The sequence below is a fragment of the Mycteria americana genome, chromosome 5, assembly GCF_035582795.1.
Source record: "Mycteria americana isolate JAX WOST 10 ecotype Jacksonville Zoo and Gardens chromosome 5, USCA_MyAme_1.0, whole genome shotgun sequence".
Taxonomy (NCBI): domain Eukaryota; kingdom Metazoa; phylum Chordata; class Aves; order Ciconiiformes; family Ciconiidae; genus Mycteria; species Mycteria americana.
This window is the reverse complement of record NC_134369.1, coordinates 35,985,538-35,998,989: the sequence shown is the minus strand read 5'-3', so window position 1 is coordinate 35,998,989 and position 13,452 is coordinate 35,985,538. Positions and strand designations below refer to the sequence as shown.

General features: G+C 45.6%; 1 protein-coding gene across 3 annotated transcripts in view; it reads right to left on the bottom strand.

The window, feature by feature from the left end:
• The window catches only part of ACTN1 (actinin alpha 1), a 92,196-nt gene that overhangs the window by 19,396 nt on the left and 59,348 nt on the right, over positions 1–13,452 (bottom strand). For all 3 annotated transcript variants that reach the window (XM_075502946.1, XM_075502944.1, XM_075502945.1), the window contains exons 7-8: positions 7,120–7,201; positions 5,400–5,485 (exon numbers count right to left, since the gene is read on the bottom strand). In XM_075502946.1, coding sequence (XP_075359061.1) covers positions 5,400–5,485; positions 7,120–7,201 — 168 coding nt within the window. The remainder of the gene's footprint in view (positions 1–5,399; positions 5,486–7,119; positions 7,202–13,452) is intronic.

The following is a 13,452-nucleotide window of genomic DNA, read 5'->3' as shown; positions in this document are numbered from 1 at the left end:
TGCAAGGCAGCAAGAATAGCAATAAAGTCATAGGCTATACAGTCATGTATGGATTGCCAAGGTCCTCGGGGATCTGGCAATCTTACTCATTTGTAAGAAGCTGTAAAAACATATATTTGGTCATCTGTCCCTTCACTAAAGTGGGCCAGCTAGCAGATATACAGATATTAACTAATTTAAAACACATAAGAGGGACCTGTACAGGAGAAAGCAATTTCACTTAAAAAAAAAAAAATAAAAATCTGTAAAAAGTGCAAACGATGGTTACATTTAGGAAAGCTTGTACTTTGATCCGCTTTTAACTGAAGTTTGTACTTTAATGGAATGCTTTTTGATATCCAGAGAAAACTTTATAGACATGGGACAAAATAGTACGTCAAAAAGATGTTGCCAGAGCCCTACCATGATGTGCCTAGTGACTGCAGGGAACTGGTGGTGCCAAATGTTTATCTCAATCATCCCAGGAGAGGAGCTCCCTGCAAACTCTTAACTTTCTTCTTTTTACACCCCAGGAGCTCAGTGCAGCAGCAGCCAGCTGTGCAGGAGAGACCCCATTTCGTGGAGGCATATTTACATGTATCCAACAATAGATTTCCTCCAGCTGCCCAAGTTTTTAAATATATGTGTGTGTATATATGTGTGTTGAACATCTGTCCAAACACAAAAGCTCTCTGAATGTCAGCAATTACGACATTATTTGTATTATCCTAATGGCTGAAGCGTAGAGCCTTTCTCTCCCCTACCAGTACTTGCTTCCCAATGGTTCTTGCCTACTCCAGACTGCTCTATGCAACAGTGTGCTGCTGCTGCAGCAGCAGGAAAGGCTCTGTGGCCGCTGTCACCATTAATGTCATGAGCAACGCGTTACACTGACTTGCTCTGAGCAAGGTAAGACAAAAGGATCCCAGTGCTTTCAGGTAACCTCCACAAATACCTCCCACACTGCTGCTAATGAGCTGATCTGTGGTGACGGCAACCTCAGTGAAACACTTCCAGGTAAAAGAGTGGCACGCTAAGATGTTCACATGAGGCCAAGGCAGCTCCCCCTACACCTTCATTAGTGGAGTGGAAAAAGCCATTTTGGCTTCCCCACACTACTAAAGGCAATGATGTATTTAGGGTGCTCACACTGGCTCCAAACAAGCCAGGATGCCCACAAGGCATGGAGCAGCACTGAGAAGATGCATACCTGTATTCTCAGAGAACCTGTGTGAGCTGATCAGCTTCAGGGCAGCATCGTGCTGACACTTTATACTACTTGCACTCAGAGACTGTGGGGAGGGCAAGCTCAGGGCACTCTGCTTGATACCACACTGCTGTGTGATATGCATTTTGGTGGACTCAAAACAGAAATCTGCATAGGCAAAGTAGCAGTAATTTCTCTGCCTTTTGTCTTTTCTGTACTTCTCAACCCTGACTTGGGCTGCTTAGGATGGAAGTGGAGTTAGCTGTCTCTCTAGCTCATGGATCCAGGTCTCTTTGCTGAGGAGGATCCTAAAGGAAGGCATTCCCACAGTGCGCTACGTAGGAAAGATGCCTGCCTGTTGCTGTTCTCTTGCCTCAGAGGACCACTCCAGAATACTGTATGCCAAACACAATCTCTTAATAAAATGGTAAAATGTTAATTAGAAACTTTCACCCCAGAAATCAAGTTTACAAAATATTAAGCCAACCAGTAGTTGCATGCATTTAGTGTGAAAGTCAGAAGCGGTTAGAAAACAAGCAAACCAACCAAAGCAAGTATACCTACAAATATATATATATCAAAAAATGGCATAAAGAAAAAGCAGCCATCTACACACACATGTCAGGCTGGGGACCCTGTACCTTCAAAGGCTCAGTATAAGAGAGTGAAAGAAGCAGAAAGCGGCTCATGAGACTTCCCCTTCAGGACTGGTGGCAGTAATGAAAAATCTGAATGAAAAATGGAGCGATATCACAGTAAGTCACCTAACCGTGCACGAGGCGGCAACACATTACAATCTGGGCTGGGGCTTGTACTCAGTAATCACTTTGCATTTGCCCGGGGGTTTGAATCTGTGTCACTCAGCAGCTGGCTAATGTACGGCTAGGGCAGCTCCAAAAAGGAGCTGTGCCTCTCCTGCCAGGGCACAGTTGAGTTGCTGGCCCATCAGGACTGCTAAAAAATTAATAAATTGTTAAATCTTTACTCTTCCCTATAAGCCAGTTAGACTACATGGGACTGAAGCTTTAATAACTGAGAAGCTCCATCTCTAGTTCTTGCCCCAGCTACTTGGTTCAGGTCCTCAGGCAGTAAAAGGTTGTTTGCAGTTATCTCAGGAAACCTAGCATCCACCTAAATTGCTTATGAGAGCATGGGTCCTGCTGAGCAGGTTTCCAAATCGTGGAATGGGTGCAGAGAGAAGACGAAGGGATTGGTGAGGGGCACGGCTGCTCCTGCAGCAGGCCACAACCCTCCTCGTATTGTGGTTTGCTGTTTCCTTAATCTGGAGTTCTTCGGGTTAAGCAGACAGCATGGAGCAGTCCCTCAGGGGCACCTGGCAAACAGCAGGCCTTATCACCAGGCTGGCATGAGTTCTGAGATTGCAGTCTTCCTGGGCAAGTATCAGCTGGCTGGAGCTTGCAGCCTGGGTCTGAAGGGTTTTGAACTATTCACAAAGCAGGATCCTAGCAGAAAAGTCATGACTACACAAATTATGCCAAACGGGCAAGTCTACTGCACCGCTGTGGGACATATTCCCAGTTCCTTGGAAACAAGATAGTATCACGTAATTTACATGAAACAGGGCAGAGAACAAAAAGCTTGAACTAAAGAGCTGCTCCCTGGACCCTACTGCCTGCGTTTGCCCTCTGAGAGCCAACATCAGCATGGTATCTGCATCAACGCTGTGACCATCAGCACTGCTTTGTACAAAAGAGATGGGCTCTTCCTGGACTCAAGTTAGCCCTTAAGCTGGGCAACACACGGACCGTGTCTCAAATAGAAAAGGCCTAGTGAGAGAAAGAAGTTGAGGCTGGGGGAAACAGGGAGATTTTGCATCTGTTCGTAACATGAAGAATGCAGTCTTGAACTTCAGATTTTATTGTTCCAAAGCCTACAATCTGAAATTAGCAGTGATCTTGTGGATAGGCTGCAGCCCAGCCAGGCTATGGCATGGGAAGAAAGGATGGACCTTTTTCTTCTATTCAAAAGACTGCAGGGAAATTGGTGTTTTGGAGGAAGTTTGCCCAAAGGCGAACTGTAACTATTTGGTTCCTCTGAGGACACACATCCCGATGCCAGGCAAAGAGATTCTGGAATAAAGATGAAGCATAGGAAGAAGGACTGCAGTTATGGAAATGGGCAAAGCAGAGGAAAGAAATAAAACATATAGGTGGTTTGGGAAACAGCGGAGAACGACCAGGGTGAAGCAAAGAATGGAGAAGCGTGTGAGTTTGGGAAAGTTCAAGGCCTGGGAGGAATGGACTTTGTGGCTGGAGCACAAAAGTGCTATGTAACCAGCTCACAGATGATTCAGCCTAGGAAGAGGCCACTGACCTAGCAGGGGCTGAGTGTGGAAGGCAGGACAGCAGCCCAAGGGGCACAGGCTGCGATTTCCTGGAGTAGGCTGATTTGACTGTGGTACTTCTGGAGGCACATCGCCTGGCCAGGATGATGCCCACTAGTCACTGAAAGGGTACTGACTCTGTCAGAGTAGACATTCATTCATCTTTCGATGTCAGCTTTACTAAATGCTTTCTCCACTGCTGGGGCATGAAACTGGAGGGAAGGAGCAGCTCAAGTCTGTCTGAAAGGACATTTACATCAGTTCTCCAGCAAGACTACAGATGGCACATCCAAGCGCATCACTGGATGCGTTGGGCTTCCCTGCAAACGCCCTGGGGTGGACGGGGGGGTCTGGCACGCTCCTCGGTGGAGAGGAGCGGTGGGCAGGGCAGGGAGCGGGGAGGGGGTTGTTAGCGGTAAAGTCTCACCTTCTGTGCCCCTGAGAAGGCGTGGTAGTAACATGAGACATAGGTCATTATGGCCTTCTCATCCGGCCTTAGCGTGCCTATAATATCTGTGCAGAGAAGGAAAAGAGGTTGAAAGGATAAAGTAAGAAGCAGCACATAGAATAAAACAAAACAGTCATGGGTGGCGTGAGAGAGGGGGAAAAAACTTCCCATCATGCATTGCAGGACAGGCCAAACAGATTTCCATGCGGAGAGCTGGGAATTCGGATCAGAAGGTGGCTAGCAGCGTTGGCTTGTGGCTCAAAGCGGCACCCCTCCCTCCCACCTCCCCAGTCCAGGGGGATCCCAAGCTGAGGATCTGGGCTCTGCATCTTCACAGCTGCGGTCCGGGGGCCCGGCCCAAGGATGCAAATAGGCTGTTTGGAGGTTTGGACACCCGCGCTCAAGGCCTTTCTGTACGCCAAGGAGCTAGAGATCAGAGCCTTCCTACGCAGTGCGCTTCCTACACTCTATCTGCTCTGCTGCAACACGCACTGCCTGTTCCTACGGCATTGAAGTACAGGCGGCTGCTTGGTTTTGGCGAGAGATGTTTACAAGGTTTCACCCACAAAACGTTTTCCTTAAGTGACTCCATTACCAACAGGAAAATGGCTAAGCCAGACACAGCAAGGACTCAACTGCCCGATTTCCAGCACGGTGGGTGAGAAAAGAGGAAAAAAAGAAACAAACGAAAAAACCCAGGCATCTCAGTCGTGATAAACAATAAACAATGCTCTGTTTGCAAAATCACCACAGACATACTCGTTAGACATGCTTTGTAAGCCCCAGGTGAACTGGGACTGAATTTGTGGCACAACTTCAGAAAGCAGCAGGTTCAGACCTTGGAGCAAGGGTGCAGGAACCTGCAGCATACGTAAGGTGAAAGATAAAGCTTTGGGTATTCATTGAGCCCTTCATAAAACCACTAAGTCAGCTCTGTTTGTCTGTCTTTGAAAAAGGAAAAAAAAAGTGAATAAGTATCAGCATTGTTTCCAGTGGGGGCAGGCTGCAGTGTCCCGCTGAGCAGAGCATCTATGTGGTGGTCTCCAAATTTGTGAGACCAAGCATCCTAGCCAGATTTCCCAGGAGCAGGGGGTGCAGGTCCTTGGCCATCAGGGCAGCAGTTCAGAAGGCAAATAGAGAAGGCAGAGCTTCCTACTCCCTCAGATTTGTGTGCGTGCCAAGGTGCTGGCATAGGTAAGTGCCACTGGAAGTACCACTGACTATAGGGAAATGGGACTCCTGGCTCCCTTGCCCCATGTATTGTGACTGGGGCACCACTTTGAACCAACAGCCAACTCTACCAAGAACATAATAATAAAGATGCCCGTAGCTAGAGAGGAGAGAGAGAAAGAAAAAAAGGTTTGGACATTAGCAACGGCACCAGGTGTGCTCTGTGGAGGGAGCTTGGGATCCTGCGATACCTTCTGGGCTCCTGAGAAGGCGTGGTAGAAGCTAGAAACATAGGTCATGATGGCTTTCTCGTCAGGACGGGCAGTTCCAACAATGTCTGTCAAAAAAAACCTCACGTTAAGAGCATAATCAACTGATGGGAGGAAAGCAAAGGAGAGGGAGAACCACAATTGTCCAGGAGGTCTGCTGGGGTATATGCTTGTCATAGCAACTCCACAGGGCTTCCCAGCATTCCCCAGAAGATGTGTGTGTGTCAGAAGCCAGGATCACCCTCCTGGATCCCCCTCCCTCATGATAAAATTGCTTCCAGGGTCTGGCCAGGCTAATGCAGCCATATGTCAGCATGTCTCATGTCACAGCACTTCCCCATCCTGAGAACACTACTGTGAATGGTGGGTTGAATCAATCCAAACTGGCAGCAGGTTGACATGGCTTTTATAGACATATTATACTGCAATTCCTCCACGCAGTTCTTCAGGAAAGATCCTTTCTCCCTTCCTTTCCATGTCCCCGTCCTCCATTTCAACACAATGATGGCTTGAATTTCAAAAGGCCCTTTCATTAGTTTCAGGGGAAACTCAACACCTCCAGAGATCAGAATTAATGGTGTGGAGGAATGCACATTAGCTGCACTCCATGAGGGAGGAGAGTGATCAGGAAAGAGCAATGAGAGCTCCTGCAAGGGGCCCTCTTCATCACTGCTAGCTTTGCTGAGATCTGAGGCTAGATCCACTTATTTTGGAGGTGGCTTTATTTCCTACAGAATGGCAGGAAGCACTTGAATCTACTCCAGAAACCTCATGATTTTTTTGTGACCTCAGCATGATGAATGCAGGGAAAAGCAAGACTCATCCCTGGGGGTGAACCTAAGAATAGGAACATCCTAGTTACCCAAATACAGGTTCACTGGGTTCAGCTGTCCTCTTCCCACCTTTCCTCCTTGTTCCTCTCACTCCCGTATTTAACAAAAGCCTTTAACTGTTTCTCCTGTCCAAATCAAGCCTGAAATACAGCTTCTACCATTGAAACCAGCTGGCTTCAGGCAAACAGCCAACAACCAGTGAACTATTTCAGGCTGTTGTTTGTACTCCAGAGTTACAGTCTTCAAAGTCTATTGCTAAGCTGGTCCTGACAAGGCTCTGAAAAGTAATCTTTGCTGTCCCAGTGGCCTCAGTCACAGTCAGTAGCAAAAGCACCTCTGAACAACATGGATCTCTACCTTGGTGTCCAGACCCAGTCAGTGAGGGATCTTCATGCCCAACACCTCTGAGTAGTCAAGAAGCAGTTTATAATACTAATATCATGCCCCAAACTGGAAGATTGCCAGCAATGTTGGAAAGAGCCCAGAAAAAAAACCCAAAACCAAAACATTCTGAAGCAAAAGGAATGCAGTCCTACACCATACATTAACTCAGTATTAAGCCCGATTCTTGAAAGGGAACACTTCAGTCAGCAGTGGGCATAGCCAGGTGTTACTCATCTCTACCTAGTACATCAGCCCCAGGTTAAGATCTCCACACCAGACTTAGAAGACTGAGGGGCACAGGAGGAAGAGGGAAGCAGAACATGTGATTCATTATTCCATTGTAACTTTTTCCCTATACATTTAGTACATGGTGACGGAGGGAGCATTCAGAGGTTACCGAATTCTTGTACAATACAAGTCCACCTAGAAGAAGTGGGAAATTTCTTGAGAAAAAGCAAGTTAAAAGCCACTGGGTTCTACTTTACCTTCTGCATCCAGCATCTTGGGAATATCCAGATATTTCTCAGCCACATCAAAAGCTGTGTTTAGATTAGTGAGAGGATCATCCTGGGAAAGAAACAGAGCCAGAGCATCAGCATCAACTTGTAACAAGGTACACAGCATTTCTCTCAAAACAGAGCTATTGTGCTTGGTTTGGTTCAGGTAACTGCTGTCCAGCCAAAATTATGTGTGAATCCTCATGTAGCAGGATGAAATAATTAGCTTCCTTTTGAAAGCAGAGCCTGGAGACTCATGATATGATAATTAACATACAATCTATGCACTTGCAACAAGAAGGAATAATATATTTTGTCTTGAACCTAGTTTAAAGTAGTTAGCTTCACACCACACTGATAGTAAACGGCCATATCTCACGTTTACATCTCATGCTTATATTAAGTTTGCAACTTCCATTTTAAAGAGCTGCAGAGCAGTGTATCTGTTAGAACATCTAAGCAATACTAAAATAGTAACAACATCTGCAACGGGTGCTGTCCTTAGCTAGCGTACAGTTTGTTGAACACCAGTTGAGTGGGAGGAAGAGAAATGTTTTAACAAATCTCTACAAAATAAATATATATAAAAGTACCCATTTTGTCTGAATATTGCTTTTCCTCCTAGGTGCTGCACAGGACTTGTCATTTCCTTAGTACATTTCTATTCCTCTATACATAAACCTTCTGCTGTGGCAGGATGCACTTCAGATACAGACATCAATACACAGTAATCAAATCCTAAACAAAGTTAAATGTGACTTATCACATCATGAGTCATATCACAAAGGTAACTAGATTTTAAAGAGCCACACAAGAGAATATGAAACGCAGATGTCACTGGAAATGAAAGACCTCTGCAAATTGTTTGAAGCGTTCAAACATAATAATCAGCAACAAGACACCTACCAACCTGTACAAGACCCTCATACAAGTCTGATTCCTATATTCCTGTATATCCATGATACTTATTCTGAAGGATCAGTCAACTTTCACGGATGACAAACGACATCTGCGCTATCAGTTCTACTGTTGAGACAGGTGGCTTCTGCTGGAGGAAGGGTTGTGCATAAACTGCTAGTATTTAGTCACCATGTTTGCTAAGTGTCTTTCAGGAGAGAGGAAGGATGGGGTGGTACTCTCCATATTGTTATTTGTGCCACTCACACTGAGACCCACCTTAAAAATTAGGAAATAAGGAGCATAATTATTTCACCTTTTTTCTAGAGTGGCCTCCATGTTCTGTTTCTTTTCTATTTGAGATCATGTGCCTTTGCTTATTGCACTGACTTGGAAGATTAAGCTGTGCCTGAACTCTAATCAACAGGCAGTTTCCTTTGAACCCACCCAGCATGAAAGACGAAGCTAGGCAGGCTTGGGCAGACAGGGTATGGGCACACAGAAAAGTTCCTTTCTGGCACTGGTCATTATTTAGCCCTCGGATTATAGCCTTCATGAAACTAGGAAACTGAGCTATTCTGAAAAGCAGTTTCCTGCAGCATTTCCCTAGGAATTAATGCATGTATTAGGTTGGCATCCCATATCAGCATCATATTCCTTTGGGTGAATGTCTCCAGTAGACAGCAATGTTTCACCTACCAAAGTAAATCACACACAGAGGCCATCAAAACAGACATGACCAGTGATCTGTATTTAGTCCACTGGGAAAAATCAATATTAAGCGAGGAAATGTTGCACGGGCATGCTGTGATGAAACCAGCAGCTGTCACACATTGTAACAGGCCCCCATTTCAGTGTCAAATAGTACTTCATCCCTATATAATACACTTTCAATGGTGACTACATCAGATATATCTGTATCTGCCTCTTCGGAGTTTAACAGCGGTGCAAGCAGGGGATTTTTACTATCCTCCAGCCACAAGGAACGACCCTATGCCATGGAATTAGAGGCTGGTACCATTTCAACTTCAGCCTACTTGTCTCCTGTGCCCACTGTGGAGAAACCTCTATGAACCCAAAGTGTAACCAAAAGCCTTATTTGAGGAGATGAGACTAGCTGGTATAAAACATACCTTGTTCACTATGTGTAGACAGGGCCTTAGCTCCATTTAGGAAAGAAAAGTAACAGCCTTTCTTTCACTCAAGTGCAGGAGCATCCAGAAATGCCAAGTGGCAGCTCCCTTGCCAGTTTTCCCCTAGCCCATGTGCCATTTTCTACTCCTGTAGAAACATCCCCACTGTGTACCAAATTTCAGCCTATGCTGACCATGACCACCATGGCATTGCTAATGCCCTGACAGAGTGTTTACTGTTAACACAGGCCCTTCCTTAGCGCAGACCCATCTGAATGAGCTGCCTGAAGACCTGTCAGCTTCTCCTGGAGGAAAGGGAGGAGGCAAACTCCCTGCAGATAGCTTTCCTATCAGTTTGCAAGTAACAACACCAGGAGCAATGTTGCCAAAGGTTAAAAAGAAATTTTAAGCTGGAAGTTGGGAGAGGTTTCCTGATGGGAAAACTTACTGGGCTTGGGCACTCCCAAAGGAAGGGCTGGAAGTCTTAACATGCGGGAAACTGGAGAGTCACCTAGATGAAGCTAGCAGACTTCTGCTTCAGATGTAAGAAAGATGTGTGATCACATAGTCTCTTGGGAAATGAAGGTAAAGATAGGTAGCTTGCTTTCAGTAGCACTAAGTCCAAGACTAGCTCTGAGATGAGTAGAGAGCTAAACCTGAGCAAGACCCTGTTCCCTGTGGGAAAAGCTTCAGCCTTCATGGACAGCGGAGCTGCTCGTCACAAAGGTGATACTTCTTCGTGCAAGAGACAGGGCTTCCCTGGGGGTTTGTCCAAGACTACAACAGGGTCTTGAGCCCTATGAAATTCCTCCAAACTCCACCGCTTTCAGTTCCATCCCATCATACACCAGCTAATCATTATTTCAAATCACCTGTTTCAGTTGACTCTCATGAAAAGGGATAAAGTAGTAAAGACTGGCCTGGCAGCCCCAAGCCTTACAGTGCAGCACTGCAGCACCACAGCTGCAGGCACACTTTAGGGATCCAAAGGCAGCAGAGCAAGCAAAAACCAAGTCACCTGTCCCCCGATTCCTTCCACAGCTGAAACAGTGACCCCAGAAGAGCACTGACCCAGATGAGCTTCTGCAGAGGTGCCTTGGTTCCCACTCTGCTTACGTGAAGATAGAAATGGCAGAGACACAAAGAGGAGCTGTAACTTGCCAGGCTCTAGCTGGGCCAACTGCAAGGAAAGCTACGGTTTTACGATGGAGGAGTTACATTGTTTTAATGGTGGCAGACAGCAAACCTGCCTTAAACAGATGCCCACCTGGCACGTTCTCTGCTTTTGCTGACTAAAGACTACCGGGGCTCCTCCTCTTTCACCACAACCCTAACTCACACGGGGAGTCTTTCCTCCTCCAGCTACTTCCAAGTCCTTGCAGCACACAAGGTTGCCATGGCAATTATTGCAGTGTGACATAAAAAAAATATTCTATTAACTAGCAATCAGGAAAGGAGATGGAGGGGGAGGAAAATCGAGGGAGAGCAAGCACTTACTATATCTGCCAGAGTTGAAGACACTAGGAAAGAAATCCAACTGGTACAACTCATGTTTTCGGGAATATCTGTAATAAGTGCATCCAACACGGCAGTACACAGACCATGTTTCTATATGGACTGCGGTATATGAGGGGGTGTCTGAGCCACCAGTCAACCATTGTACTTGATAAAAAGATCTTAGATGTGGCTCACAGTTGAGCTACAGTCGGTGGTAAAAGGAGGAAGGGAAACCCCATCTTCTGCATATCCCTCACACGCAGACCATGAGCTGAATCTCGAGATATTATCTGCAGTGAGCTGAACAATAGCAGACAGACCTGCACTGAATAGAAACCATCCAACCAAATAAGTAGCTGTGGTGTCAGGGAATCACTGACACCAAGCTGGGTGGACTTGCACCTTTTATTTTGGGGCCTGGACTATACAAGCAACTTCAGCTAGGCATGTAGGCAGAAAAGAATTGTGCTTGCTCCACTAGCTTGCTAGACTAGGAAAAACATCTAGGAACGTGAACTTAATACAAAACTGTGCTGACAAAAGAAGTTGCTAACTTTTGGGAAGAAGACATGCAGCTACCTTCTGCTAGCATACACTGCCAATACAGGGTCTGTAGCATAGACACAGCCTCTGTGAAGGAGCAGAAAACACTAAAACTGCACAAGAATGCTGCCCAAACAGGAGGTACAGTGCAGACCTCTTGGCAGCTTGGACTGATGTTCACCGCTCTATCTTATACACATGTGTGTGTCTGTACACAGAAACACACACAACATTGCCAAAGGCATGCACAACTGAGATGCCACTAGTCACTCCCTGGAGCTGGAAGAGACCTGGAGGTGGACCTCTAATCTACTCTCCACTACGATGGCTGCTTCTCAGCAGCCTTTCTCATGTCTTTCTCTGCAAGATAAGTCCCCTGCAGAGCCAGGGATGATTCAAAATGTTGGGGTTGGTTGGTGTGTGTGTTTGCTTGTTTTTGAGGGAAGGGGGAGAGGGGAAGTAGGCTCCAAGGAGAAGGGCAAGAATCAGCTGAATTGAGCCAAAGGGAGGAGAAAGAAGTGATAAAGGAGGAAACAAGTGACAGAAATAGTCCAGGCAAATACTGTGTTTAGGAAGGTGCCATGTTTATACATTCTACAAATGGATTTCAAAGATCTAGCATAAAAAAGGCAGCTTCCCTTCAGTACACATCAACTGCCAGAGCTAAAGGCTAGGCTCTCAGCTAAGTTCTTCCCAGCTATTTGCTCAAGATTTCAGCTGTGGTAGAGTTCTCAAACATGCGTTTAATCTCACGCCTTTAGAGTAATCAAGGCAGAACAACAATAAAAATTATACAGAAAGAGTCAGAAGACTGCAGGAAGGCAGAGGGAACCTGATGAAGGGTGGGATCAAAGGCAACTGGAGAACAACAGATGCTGGTTCCCTTTAACCTTGCTCCAAGGAGGACAAATCCCTTCTCATCTACATTGATTTTGGCTAGGACAATAACCCTCTCTTTCATCTTAAAAAGCCTGCAGGCAATATGACCAAATAACTTACTTTCCCTCACTCTTGTTTCACTTGGGTTTGGCTTAGGGCTTTGTTGATAATGGAGAGCACTGTACCATTTACCCATCTGGGTTTGTCAAATGCACATTGCTTAGCTGCTTTTATTTTCCCAAGATCAGTCACTGAAAATGTAGCTCTAATAATTCCTTTTTTTATTGCTGCTGTTTATGTAAACAGGTGCAGTCTCTCCTCACTGTTTATTCACCATGTGCTGACTCCAGACACTAAAACTGATCAGATAATATAATTGACTGCTCTGCAAGACAGTAAAGATCTAAAAGGTTATTGAAAAGCAGATCAGGCATTGTACGATTCATTGCCTCAAGGATGCAGCTAATTTGATTAACTCATTTACATATTGCCTATTTGCACAATGATCCAAGAGCCCAGGTCTATTAGTGATGGTCTTCTATTTTTATTTCCCTAGCTAACATTGAGCACGTACGCACTTTATAACACACAGCCTGTGAGATCCGATGGTCAAACTTTGTGTATTAGCCCCAATAACAACACATGAATTATGCTCTTGGTGACATTTCACTCCACAAGTGCACAGATAGAGTGAAAATGGATTTCAGCAGACTGCAGGAATGCCAGTAGGATGAGAACCCAGTTTGGTCTTCCATCACCATGCTGGGTCAAGACACTGCTGGCAGCACAAACCACTGAACGCTTATTCTCATCATCCACTTCGCAATCTTGTCTCCAAGACACACGGGAAGCAAACTCTGGAGCAGCTAGATATCATGCTACGAGTGGCAACTTTTAAAGTAAAATTGAGTGTTGTGGCAAATGCGTTTCTGGCACCTGATACCTACATGCTAGGAGAAGCCAAATACTGCAGATAGCTCAGTGCTAAGCTGGAAGCATGTGACAAGCGTCCGGTAAAGGCACACAGACCCCTCAATGAGCTTTTGCACTTGAACACCAGGTAACTGGTTTCTATCCAACTCTCCACAGAAATGTTAAGTCTGATTTGACTTGCTAGTCGTGACATTAGCACAGAACTAGTCTCACATTTGGTGTTAATGAATTTGTCAGCTTTTGCTCATCAGCTGGGATTGGGGCACATGTGTCTCATATAAGGTAGTCTGAAAGCAGGGAAAGTCAAGCAGGAAGCTCATTAAGTTCACGCTTCACTAAGAAGCCTGAATGTACTGATTCATTCCTCCTTCCTCTCCCCCAATCCTGCAACTGCCAGCTTGTGCTGAAGTTCTCCAATTATGTTTATCAAGCTAATTCT